Source organism: Sprattus sprattus (assembly GCF_963457725.1).
Source record: "Sprattus sprattus genome assembly, chromosome: 4".
Taxonomy (NCBI): domain Eukaryota; kingdom Metazoa; phylum Chordata; class Actinopteri; order Clupeiformes; family Clupeidae; genus Sprattus; species Sprattus sprattus.
Window position 1 is genome coordinate 7,133,812 of NC_137923.1, and position 13,637 is coordinate 7,147,448.

At 43.8% G+C, this 13,637-nt stretch overlaps 1 protein-coding gene across 1 annotated transcript in view; it reads right to left on the bottom strand.

Moving 5' to 3' along the window:
• tnr (tenascin R (restrictin, janusin)) overlaps positions 1–12,284 on the bottom strand; it is a gene marked incomplete at both ends in the record, with an annotated part of 33,467 nt that extends 21,183 nt beyond the window's left edge. The window contains 5 exons of the mRNA XM_080836479.1: positions 1,737–1,887; positions 3,797–3,912; positions 4,979–5,242; positions 10,582–11,058; positions 11,771–12,284. Of these exons, the coding sequence (XP_080692605.1) occupies positions 1,737–1,887; positions 3,797–3,912; positions 4,979–5,242; positions 10,582–11,058; positions 11,771–12,284 (1,522 nt within the window). The remainder of the gene's footprint in view (positions 1–1,736; positions 1,888–3,796; positions 3,913–4,978; positions 5,243–10,581; positions 11,059–11,770) is intronic.
• Between the last annotated feature and the right edge of the window lie 1,353 nt (positions 12,285–13,637).

The window sequence follows — 13,637 nt, forward strand, 5'->3', positions numbered from 1 at the left end:
TGCATTTTGTGATTACTATAGAAATTCATCACGCATAACATTTTTCAATTTCTAATTGCAGTGTTTAATACGCCAGCGTTGTGCAATTCCAAGTTTATTCCAAGACAACAAAACTGCTAGTCATTAGGCTTAATAAGTGGCACAATATGGACTTACTATTTAAAATCTGGAATTTGTTCTGTAAGTAATTAACCTTTTTCAGATAAATTGCAATGAAAGAAGAGACACTGATTATTTAAGACCTTTGGGGTCACACAGCTCTTATTTATCTTCCACCTGGGTAGCACCAACTGAGCCAGTGCTAATTAGGAGGAAATAGTCATTTGTTCACCCGTGTCCCAGTTTTAGAGGGACTCCATTTCTGCCTCAGCCTCTGCCCCGTTAACCAATTCTAAATAACCCAATTAGTGATGCTACTTTGGAGAATTGATAATTATTATTCAAATTAATATTTGAACAAAGACAAGTGCGAATACCATTTACAGATTAATCCCCCCACAAGTAAAACCTGCACCTTCCTGCACTTATATTCATTAATCTGGTGTACCATATGCACAGTCCAAAAACAGACATCTTCAGAATCTCTTCATTACATGACATCATATCTGTAATGCTATATTGATTTAACAGCAGCATGATGTCATAAGTACTCTTTTCCTCTCTTCTCTTCCTGTTACTGTGGAATTCTTCTGTTTTACTGCCAAGGAGGATAATTCTCTTCATGCATAAATAATTGACCAGCATCACATTTGTCTTTCTTTATCCAATAAGGTATCTGTAGTGGACACATGAAATATTCATCAGCTGCCATGCATAAATAATGCCTATTTAATTTGGGTTGACAGTGAGGCTTGGTGAAAATTAATGGTGTTTTCACTGCCAACACATCATTTGAAATGTCCTGGAAAAGTTCAACTGAATCTAATCTCTCAGCCTCCAACGGACTAACAGGAAGGTCCTGGATTTACATTAAGTGCATAATTGCCAGCAAACCGATCCATCCATCAAGGTCATGTTTTATGCCAGCTGTGCTTAATTGATGTTTGTGTTATGTCTAATATCCCTAACCCACTACATGCCATTGTTTTCCCACAGCTTCTTTTCCACTTCTTACAATTCATACTCTCCCCTGGCACCTACTATTCATGAATACAATCTTATAGTTTCAGCTGTAGCAGGTATTGCCTTGCACAGAACCATTTGCCTTTTTCAGACTACTGTGTGTAAGCTGATTACTATCATCAGCCTTCGAAAAATCTATTCTGATGATTCTGAAAAGAATGAATGACGTTGCGATCATGAAGGCAATGAATGGAATTGTATAGGCACCACGTTAATGGCAAACACAAACAGACAGGGCAGATGTTTACTTAAACCCTCTGCCATAGTACCAACACAACCATAAACTTTCCAAAGCAAAAGCTTACTTAGGATCCTGACAAAAATAGTTTTGACTTTGTCATATTCCCTATCATCGTGTCATCTCTCAAAATGTATGACGCTATCACATATTAGTTGAACAGAATACGTATATAGATATGAACTCTAAAATTCTGAGTGCTGCGACAGCAATTATCATTAATGGCATGAAAGTGTCACATTGTTGGACACCAACTGTCGTGTCGACCAATAACGTGATGTGTATGCGCGCCATAACACGTTTATAACATGGTTATTTCTGTGTAATGACACAGGGTTACCACAGGCAGTGAGAGCGAGTGAGTGTGGAGCCTTACTGGTGGTGACGGTGGCCGTGACTGGTTGGCTCCTTCCCTGGTCCCTCAGCGCCACCAGGTTGACGGTGTACTCCTCCCCCGGTCTCAGCCCCGTCTGGTGGAAGGAGGTGATGGTGCTGGGCAGCTGCGCCGTCATCCCCCCGTCGTTATCCTGCTCGGCAGACGGACGCCGCAAAAAAAGGGACAACAAGGACACCCTTCACTTTAAAGGGATGCTTTCATATGGGCATCAAAGTGGCAGCCACACATGCGGGTATGGGGAGGGAGCGGAGAGGAGGGAGGTAGCTTCTGAGGCAAAGGCAACAAACAGCACGCAGCTCTAATGAACAGGGGAATTACAGCAAGCTGGTGGGAGGCTTTAGCCAGCAAACTGTGCAAAGCAACGCGCCAGAAAACTTTGAACTGGGAAAAAAAAAAACGTTCAATAAGCTTTACCAAACTCCTTTGAGTGTGCTAACTGTTAACCTAGAAAACTTTATGATGAGTTCCGTCAGAAGTATTTGGCACTAAGCACTCATGTTGTTGTTCCGGGATTGTAACGCCTGACATAAAGTGATTTTACCCTTACCCTTTATCATTTAAGGAGAAGTATTCAGAACCATAGTATTTTTAAGGTGGACATTCATGGACTGTCACTTGTGGGTTGATCTGCCTATAGGGGGCTGTGTTGTGTTAGCATTGTGAGCCCCTGTTTATGCCTTCTCAGAAGATTTTCTCCGTCCCATCCATCCATTAAGATATTGTCCAGATTCTGGTGGCGGTCTGGCCTTTTTGGATTAAATCCAAAGGTGTTTTAATCCGAGCCTCCACCAGGGGGTTAAGACTTGCACTTCTAATATGATTTCCCCGGTGACTGGGGCCAGGATGGCTCTCCCTCACAGGGCATCTCCCCGTGTTCGGCACCCGAGGAAGATTGGAGTGCTCCACGACCCCTGTGCACCCAAACCTCTTTGTATTCAAAGACCGTCCTCTCAACATTAAAAAAAAAAAGAACAAAAGAAAAAAAAAAAGAAGGGAGAAAAACTTTCTGGTTTGTTTCCATTGTACAGCCTGACTTTCATCTTTAAATTGAAGTTATTTTAAAACCTCTCTTGGGGTCTGGAGCATAGCCATTCTGGGTTCAGATGATGTCTGCAGCTAAGAGCAGAGATGAGATTAAAGAGCCTTATGTTTATGGAGGGCATTAAAGCCAGAGCTTGCCTGACTTTGAACCTGCACCTATTACCATTATGAGCCTACGAACCTGTCCGCTCACAAATCCACTGAATCATCAGTTCAGAGACAATCTGCCACGTACCGCAGCTAGAGGATACGAGCTCAACACCGTAAAATGGGACATAATTCTCACATTTCCATCTCGCATTACCAACAGTATTCCCCTATCTTCCCACGTGCTTGGGATGTTTCCAGCCACATCACTATCAATTTCTCCATCCCAAATATGAAATGCCTGCAGGCTTCAGGTAAGCTCCAGATAGGAGCAGACTCTAGAATGCAGCGGGCCCAGGTCTGATCCTGATGTGGCCCGTATCCGGCACCAGAGCCAGGCACTCTCAGGGGTTTGTCAAATAGTGACTGACAGAATCCGGTCATGCTGGGCAGGCAGTGACAGGTTTGCTTAGAATAAGTTGAGCTGTGTGCATAATGCCAAGACGCTTCCCCACTGTTGGCCATCACGCAGCTAAAGTACAGCTCTGGTTTTCACCACAGTAAGCCTTTATTTGTTGTTCTCCTTATGCGTACCATACACACTCCGAGCAAATCAGCATACATTCTGTAATAATAAACAAACAGTGTTTTCTTAGTTTGAGTGATTGAAATGTGTATGCAGAGAGGCTTTGCAATTTCACGCACTCTTGTGTCAACATGAATCCAAAAACAAAACAAAACAGCGAACCTGCTGCAGCTCCCATGCATACACAAGAATACCTGTCATGCAGGGTAGTGATCTGCATTGAGTAGGGACACAAACAAGTCTATGCAAATGTTGCTCTACCACTAGGCAATGTGGCCTATTGTTAGAATCAATGCCTGTCCAGCCTCCCAAAGAAAAGCCTTACCTTGGGAATGAAGCTTATTTCCCAGCCATCAAACAAGTAGTCGAATGGCTTCCACTGGACCTCCACCGATGTTTCTGTGATGGATTTGAAGACTAAACCGTCTGGATTCGAAAGATCTGGAAGGCGAGGATTGATGCATTATAGGCCTCTGTTTTCAGCACACCCAATAAATCAATGTTTCTCACGGGCAGGGCAACCTCTGCTCACTCCCAGTGGGAGAGGTGGGTTTAAGAGGTGAGGAGAGGCCGAGGGTCTGCTTTGTGGCTCGCTGGCCGCCCATTCTTAATCCTGCTCCAGGGCCGGATTTGTGCCATAGTTGGCTGTTATCTTGATAAAAACACTCTCTTTCATTATTAGCTGTGTGAGCTAACAAATATACATCCATCAAACAGCGCTGTTACTTTCTGACAATTCCCATCTTGTGCTGGCTAAGGAAGCGTGAGAGTTTTTAAGGGGGGAAAAAACTGGTTGCAAATTGTGTGGACTGATCCCAATGATTTAATTTGTTTACTTTTGCTCTCATCATTTTCTGATTATGTCGGAAGTGGACGATTTGTGCACTGAGGTTTGTAATGTTTTACCCAGAATGCCTCAGTGTCTCATGACAAATAATGCTCTGCTTGTGAATGGAGGGAGGGGGGGGGGGGGGGGGGGGGGCAGGGGGGGTGGTGTTCTTAAATTAGGTTTCCACATGGCTGATAGGCATCAGCTGCGGAGGAGCTGCCCTTCAGAAAATTGCCAGTCAAATGGTTTTACTCAGCACTTGGCAGGTGTCTAATCATATCCTGTAAGTAAATATTGGGTAGAAGAATATTGGGCAATCTTAAACAAACATTTTCTTTACCATGTCCTTTCATGTGGCGGAGTGGAGTGCTCCCTACTTTTTTGTCCATGATCAGAACTGATCATTAGTTCCCCCAGCAGTTAGCTAAGGGTCATTAAATGTCTTTTTCCCTTCAAAAGTTAAATATCTGAAGTTACTTTCTGTACTATCTGTATGATGGAGAGATACCAATAGTCAGTTAAGCCTTTGGTGAAAAAAAAAACCCCAGTATATTTTAAGACCATAAGAAAAATCTCCTGAAATATGAAAGATTTACAGCTTTGGTTCTCGGCCTAATAAAATGTCTTTAAGGCTAAATGGAGCAGGTAAAAGCAGACCCTGATCGTAGTTGTACTTACACGTTGATACTTGAGCAGTAACAGGTACGCTGATGACGTTGTTGAGCACGGCATAGACGTTGATGTTGTACTCAATCCCCGGCTCAAGCTCCTTAATGGTGCCATTGGTAACATTGCCTGGTAACCTGATCTCAAGTTGCACACCTCCCGCGCTGGTTGGCACGTAGGTGATCAGGTAGTCTGTCAGCATCACCGAACCCTCCCACTCCAGGTCTATGGTACTTTCTGTCACTCCTCGCACTCGAAGGTTCAAGGGTGGACCCACTGTACAAAAAGAATTAAAGAGGTAGTGAAGGGACCGGTTATTTGAGATTCATAGTTAATAATGATATGCCATAGTCAATAATTCCATCTTATTTATACCTAGTATAAATGTTACTTTATTTGTATTTTTATAGCATGCCAGCATTTCCTGGGTGAATTTGCTTGGGCTTGATCTGGGAGGAAGGTGTGATATTGCTCTCACCTTCCCCCTCCAGGTCGAGACAAAGGGGCCTTGTCCCAATGGCCTATTTGAATAGATGGTAACACCCCTTAATATTAGTGTATAAAGCTCACTATTTCACAAGGGATAGGCAGATTATCTTGAGGTGAAGCTGGTGAGTGGAACTCAAGCTCTGTCTCACAATGATGGCCATCATTGTACAAGATTAAAACCTGAAACATGACTGACAAATCCACGCCTGAGTCTTCCAATATATGGTATAAAATTAAAAACGATCAGTAGTTTACACTTAAATGTTTTTTTTTTTTTTTTTTTTTGCTGTAAACTAAATGATATGACTGTGCTGTGATGAAACACATCAATGCTGGTGTTCATATCTACTGTTTAAAATCATCCAAACTGATGACTGGTTGGTACATCTACGTCATGATATACATACATTTCAATGGTGCCAACTCTGGAGTACCGTGCACTGAGAGCTTACACTTCAAACTTACACTTCAAAACAGATGAGAACATCCCATTTGGAGGTAAGCTAGTACTGTGTGCACAATGGCCAGTTTGCTGTATCTGAGTCAGATATAAAAAGAATCTAACAAAGTTGCGTTGAGAAAAAGTCATCTTTTTAATTGAGTCAGAGCTTCCGCCGTATGCTTCGGGAGCGGAACACTTTCACAGTCTCCAGGGCAACTGGACCAAAGCCAGGCCATAAACCTGAGAGGCCAGCAGTACAGAATGCAAATTAAGCTGAGCCCCAAGAAGAGCAGATCGCATTACCACCTGAGAGATGAGGCAAAGAGGGAGAGAGAGAGAGAAAGCAGGAGAGAGATGTGGGAGCAGTAGTGGCAGCAGTAGCTCCTGTTGTCCCTGAGCGCTGCGTCTCTCTCCTGGGATGGGGGGGCACTGTGCAGCATGAGTGGGTAAGCTCCCCCTGGGGTACCATGAAAGTCTTGAGGAGGTACTCCAGCTACTTCCTCACGAACACACCAGATGGGCACACAACCTGCTTCTTCTTCCTCCTTAACTTCTTATTTCCCTAGTTTTAACTCTTCAAATAACAGACAGAGAACCTGCCGCACAGCTCTTGTTAAAAAGGAATTGAACACGCCTGCCTTGATTTTCCCTTGATAAAAACAGTCACTCGCCAAGCTGTGGTTAATAAACGGTGTAGGATAATCTCCCAGACCGGCGAGGTTAAAACAAGCTGATGAGGCAGGGGAGAGAGAGGACACCCAGTGCCTCTCAAAAGAGGGTAGTTTGTCCTGCCCAGATGCCTGCAGAAAAATGCACCCTGCTCTATCCCTCGTTAATCAGGCAGTAAGTGGACATCTACAGACGAAGAGGTCCTGGCACCAAGACCTTGGGCCGAAGAGGCCAGGCGCCAGGCCAGAATCCTCAGTGCTTGAATGCCAATGAGTGTTCTCCTGCTCTCTCTCTCTCTCCCTCTCTCTCTCTCTCTCTCTCTCTCTTTCTGACGGCTTGTTTGATCCTAAAAGACGCGGTTAGATGCTTGACCGGCTTTCAGACCGAGCAAAGTCTTATTAAACTTTGAGAGGCCGATTGGTCGAACCTTCATCGCGTTTTCACACTGGGTTTTCCTCAATTTCCCTCCAGACTTCAGCCATGCACGCTCTTGACTCTTAATTTCCCAGCTGAGCCAAGGACAGCACCTGCAGCACACTTGCAAGGCTGACTTGAACATGGTTTAAGTAAATCCATTAAGCAAAGCGTTTGCAAGACCAAACTATAAAAACTGTTCGACCGACTCATGGAACTATTTAATAAATTTGCTTTTGTTTGGTTTGTTTTATTTCCCAACTTGGCTCTAATCTTGCTGAGAAACTGCAGCAGATTTAATTATCTGAAGGTGTTGTAGGCCAACTGGTTCTGTATTTAAGAATCTATAATTATATATGCACTGGTAACTAAATATTGCTCTTATATAAACACATAAAGGGAATTGTTATATAATACAATCATCTGCCGCTGCACTCTGATTAAGCATCCTCAGGAGAGGCTAATGTGATCAAGCTCTTCATATTCAACCAGAAATCCCTTAATTAATGTGTTAATTAGGACACAGTGCTCTTTCATCTTTAAATGGTCTTAGTTATGAATGAGAAATCCCTCCGAGCTTTTTGGACATTTTGGATTATGCCAGGGTACTTTAGGCACTGGTTTCCGAGGATGTGACAGAGATGCTAAGAGACAGTGTATGAAAACAGGTTCTTTGATTAAGGCAAAAAAGATTACACACACAGATTAAATGGCATTCATTCCTTGCACAAACTGTCCTTCAGCTCAGAAGTCGACTCATTTTAATGTCAACTCTGACTTGAACAACATACAACAAAAGCAGAAAGAAACATTCTATTCAATTCATCTGAAAAGAAAACAGTCTCTAAAAACTTTTTTGTTTTTGACTAGCACAAAAGCAGATATTGGGTTAATTAAAGATGTCTCAAGCATATGTTGCTTTGTGTACTAATTTAAAAAACAGACAAAATTCAGCAGTGTAAAGACACAAGAGAGCCAAAAGTCATAAGTCAGGTCTGACTCTTTGGTCAAGGTTTCTCGCAAACTGTGACACTGTGACAGAATATGTCGCTCTCTCTAAAATGTTGACTCCCAGCTTGGTGTCAAAGAGCATTCTTAACATGTCACAATACTGCACAGAGGTACTGCAAAACAACGACAACAAAAAAACATACTTCTGTAAGGCTGGGGGGAAATCGATTCAAGACATTTGTTGCAGCATCATTGGCCAATCACTGCAATGCTATGCAAAATCATGTCAGCCAATGGGAGCCATGTCTTTACTCTCTTCTGTACAGTCTATACTCGGATCACCTTGTAGCGTAGTATGCATTGATGAGCAGCACTTTGCTCTCAGACACATGCACGTCTTTATGCATTTGTGGGGATGTCATTTCATTTGGTGCAATATCTCAGAGAGGTGAACTCTGGGTAAGAATTTTCTTGACAGATATGATTTGTTTTGCTCATACCGGTACACAGTCCCTGGCCTTTGAATACAAAACACCATTTCATTAGCGTAATCACACATGAAAATGAAATACAGTAATCGAAGGCTATGCTGCATCCCAGATTTGTTTGTTTTTTCATTTCATTTTATAAAATAGGTGAAATTCTCTGAACATCCAGAACTTCAGGGCATTGTCAAATAATTGAACAGTCTTTATCTTTGTATTCAGCATGTGCTCCTTCAAACGACCCGGCTATTTTTCTCCTAATTGCGGTGAAATAAGCAATTTTGACTCCACTATGTCTTGCAGAAAATGAGAGGAGGGAGTGCTGGACTGGTAATATGATTTGCCCTTTCTTTTCTCCGTTCTCCCGCTCTCTCTCCACGATGACAGCTGCTTCGACCGGGCGGAGGGATTCGGCCGGGCTGCCTTTTCCGAGAACTAGCAGTGAACCCGAGTAAGCGTGGTTCAGAAATTGCCTCGGCCAGCCTAATGTGACACATCTTCCCCAGTGAATGTGAATTTTGACAAAAATTACACCGCGGCAAGTCGTCACCAATTTCTACAGCTGGCGTCGGAACCATGGGGGGCTGCCATGGGGGTTGACTCCCTCTTCTGGGAGGCAATGGCTGGAGACCTAGCTTGCTTTTGTTTGCACATATTTTGATTTGCATTTGCCTTAAAAAAAATGTTTTACAATGCCCCATCCCTGTCAATAGCTGCGTGTTCACCCCTCCAGTAGGTTTTACACTATGCTTTTGTGTTGCTTTTGTACTGGGTTGAATTCCAGCACAGCTTCAGGCTTTCTCTTAAATAAATCTTTGCTTCCTAAAAAGGCAGTTATTTTCTCTCCAGGTAAACCGGATAGAGTTTATACTGTAAGCTTTACTTTATGCTTATATGCAGAGTTAGGGAGTAACTAGTCATGTGATGGAATTTGGCAATTAAATTACAAGATACATTTAATTGTAAACTCTTACAGGTACTTAATTTTTCTTTACTAAATTACAGTTACTAATCAAAGTGTTGGTAATTACAAACGGGTTACAACTGAATATATCATTTTTTTCTGTAAAAAGCCTAACAGCTTATATATAGAATATAAAAGTAATTCTGTTGCTTTGCATATTTTCACCCTCTAGACAGATCCCATTAATTTGGCAAAATGCGCAATTTGATCATTGTTTTTTGAATTTGCACCGCCGGTCATCTGCCAACCATAAAGTAATTGAAAGTAATCAAATGTAATGAGTTACCCTACTTGGTACCACTTTACAATAAGACTCAATTGAAAATGGTTTATAAATGGTTTAAATAGGTTATTAATTAGGTTGTAATTAGGTTGTAAACCCCCCCCCCCCCCCCCCCCCAAAAAAAAGAAAATTACAATAAGGCTCCGTTTTGTAAATGTTAGTAACTGATTAATAAAGGGTTTGTTGTGTAATGAGTAGTAAGCAGTAACTTCATCTTGGATGGATGGATACTTTATTAATCCAGAGGGAAATTTTAGGACATCCAGTAGCATCCAGACACAGCATCCACAAATCATATCCACATAGGGAGAACACGTTCAAAAGGAGTGGGAATGGAACAGAAAACACAAGAAGCCTCCTCCCCCCCCCCCTTTTAGGCAAGATGTAAAACTCAAGCTCCCTATTTGCCGTCTGTGACCTTCTGTAAAAATTGTGTTTATAACTAATTTATAAGGGCTTATTAATGGCTTACAAAGGATTTACAACCTAATTAATAACCTATTTATAAACCATTTATAGACCATTTATAATGGAGTCTTATTGTAAAGTGGCACTACTTTGACAAAGTGATTAAAAAAGTTACATTATTTTTTACATTTTGAAGAGGGTGAATAGTAATCAAAATTAACCTTCCCAACCCTGCTTATACGGTGCTCCCATATATCGCCTATAGAGAACCATTGCTAGTCAGACCTTTTTGAGCCTGGCAACTATACAATACAGAGACAAGTTCTACACATGTGTGTTTTATTTACATTAAGAGCACTTTTACCAAATAAATGGCAGCTGATGGATCTGGCATCTGTAAGTACAGAATCTCTAGAGCACCGTTGGAACCGTAGCGAAATATAAAAATAAACATTTAGATCGTCATACATGACAACTGCTGCAATTAAGCCTCTCCGGACATGAACTCACCGGATGCACAGTCATCTCCCGTGAAGCCCTCTTGGCAGACGCAGAAGCCATCCTTACAGACTCCTTTCTGGCTGCAGTTGTTAGCGCAGAAGACCACGGAGCAGTCCTCTCCCAGGAAGCCTGGGCGACACTGGCATGTCCCGTTGACGCAGAGGCCCTGGTCAGAGCAGTCGTTCAGGCACCTGCTCTGGGAACAGTCGTCGCCTGTGTAGGCCTCCTCACAGACGCACTCCCCGTCGAGGCACAGGCCCCGGTCTGAGCAATCGCCCGGGCAGCGGGGCTCTGAGCAGTTGTCTCCGCCAAAGTCCCGGTCGCAAACACACTCGCCGTCGATGCACACTCCCTGGCCAGAGCAGTCATCTGGGCAACGGGGCTCGGAGCAGTTCTTGCCCGTCCATCCCTCGTCACACACACAGCCACACGTGTCCATGCTGAAGGTGCCATGGCCGCTGCAGTGAGGAAGGAAATCCAGACGCCCTAGAAGAAACACAGAACACACACAAAACACATAAACCATAAACACATAATCACACACATATGCAACCACGCACACACAGAGAAAACACACATAGTCACACACGGTTTAGAAACACAATATGGAATCCATTTTGATCCAGGATTGTTCTGTGTCTGTATAAACCAGTTAAAATCATACAATTAACTTCAAAAACATATACAAATTAATAAATGACCTATCGCCTCATTAACTAAAGAAAACTTGAAGTCATTAAAATGCATGCCACCGCTCTACCATGACCTCATTAATTGTTTTCCTCCAAACGAACGTTTCAGTGCGTCAGCCATTCCTGGGCCATCACTAAAGGAGCCCGTGCCCTTGGCCTGCAGGTGTGGGATTGCTCAGCCATACTAGTGCCATGATGTAACACCAGCCCAACACCGCCAGAGCTGCTGCGGAATCCTAATGCCATCCGCCGCTGTGCACACCTGCATTGCTTTAAGATGCAGTGTGGGTGATGGAGTGGCTTTCAGACCCCCCCCCATCCAACACTATCCACCACACACACACACACAAACACAGACACACACACACACACACACACACACACACACACACACACACACACACACACACACACACACACACACACACACACACACACACACACACACACACACACACACACACAGACACTCCTCCAGATGTGGTCCTGCACACCTCTCTACTTACCCATGGCTGAGCTCTCCCCGCAGCAACTGGAGCTGCACTGCGCCCGTAACAGGGACACCTCCCTCTCCAGCATCTCGATGCGGCTGGCCAGCTGCTGGATGGTGGCGGAGGAAGGGCCCGAGCAGCCGCACGCCTGCTTAGGGATGTTGATGCGGTGCGTGAACGTGACCTGGCTGTCCAAGTCCACCGTCTCCTCCGTGTACTCGGCGGGCGCGGTGGCGGCGGTGCTGCTGCCCGTCGCCTCCTTCACCCCCTGGCTGGGCGCGGCCGCCTCGAGGTCCACTGAGCACAAGGATTCCAGGGGCACGTTGATGTTGTAGACATGGTTGAAGACCATGGGTTGGCTCTGGTTGCCTGCGGAGGCTGTTTCGCCGTCGGGGGCCTGGCGCTTGACTCTGGTGGTCCTCACCAGGTTGCCCCCCCGCGGTGGAAGGGCACCCACTCCAAGGAACACGAGGGAAAGGGAAAGTCCGACCACATAGCCCCGCAACATCATGGGGCGTCCACCCAACATTTTAGCTGGGGGAGCAGAGTTGGCGCGCAAAGTAGCACAGGCAATTACTTAACTGGCACTGCCTGAGAGACAAAAGCAGAAAGGAAAGAAAGATGGAGAGAATAATTTAGATGTTTAATAGTAGCTGTGATTTATCTTGATACGTTCAAAAGACATATTTGTTTCTTTCCCACCAAAGAATTAAATTGTACATAAAAGAGTAATGATGAAACATGGGCTGATCCATGCAACCAACGGGGGCATTTCAGTGATTCTCCTATGCTTTTATCCTCCTCATCTGTCCTGAAAGCAGAGGATGAACACAAAACTCCTTAAAATGACGCAGCATCACCACAGGCTCAAAGCATCTGGTCAGACAGTGATGACGGCAATGCCATTTTCCATCTTTGTTAGGCTCAGTGGATAAGTCTTTAGAGAGGCTCAATGGGAAGGGTAAAAAATGTGAGTCTTCAAGGAAATGACTGCTCAGTGTCGGCTTACAAGGGCAAAATCTATTTCACAAGAACATAGATCGAGAATGGTGGATGAGTGCCGGCTCGCAGAGCTCTACGCAGTTGTAAAAGAGGAGTAATGTCTGAATCGGTCTCAAGGTGATTTGGTTTTTACCCAACTGTCTACGTTTAAGAGTAGAGGAGAGTGAGTCCATGGCAGCACACATTAAGTTGTTCATACTCTATTTGGCGTCCTGTTTCTTCCTGAGACTCGTCTGTAAAAATAAAGAGTTCCCCCTGTTGTTCCATTGTCCCACGGCACTGTTATTTAGGATGGTCTGTATTGTCTGTAAGTACTGTTGAGGTGAAGAAAACAAGACAAAGGATGCATGCAGCATAAAAGGATTTTCTATGATTGGATATTTTACGATACCTCCATCGGCTAGGATAGTGGTCTTTAATGGTTGTGTGTTCAATCCCAAAGTCTGACTGGCTGTGAACAATCTCACTCCTAGATATCTCATGTGTATACACATAAGCCGCTCCACTCATACACCATACGAATGGGAACTATAGACAGATGCTGGAAAACAACACCAATAAATATTGCTTGCTACCCTTGGGGGGAATTATTCACAGATATGCCAACTGATCCTAGGACTGAACTGATACATTCAGAAAATACCACAAAATATGTCTCAGAGTATAGAAAGTAGTGTAAAAGAGGATGTGCAGTAACTGTGGAGGAAAGGCCCTTAATATGGGAGCAAAAATCCTCTTCTCATCCAACCAGAGGACAATAACATATATGTGAAAGCCTGTGTATGGACTGGGATAAAAAATGACCTATGAGAGGCTATCCAGCCTATCCTCCCTTGGTTTGGATCATTGGTAGTTTGCTGGTAGTGTCTTCTATTGCATT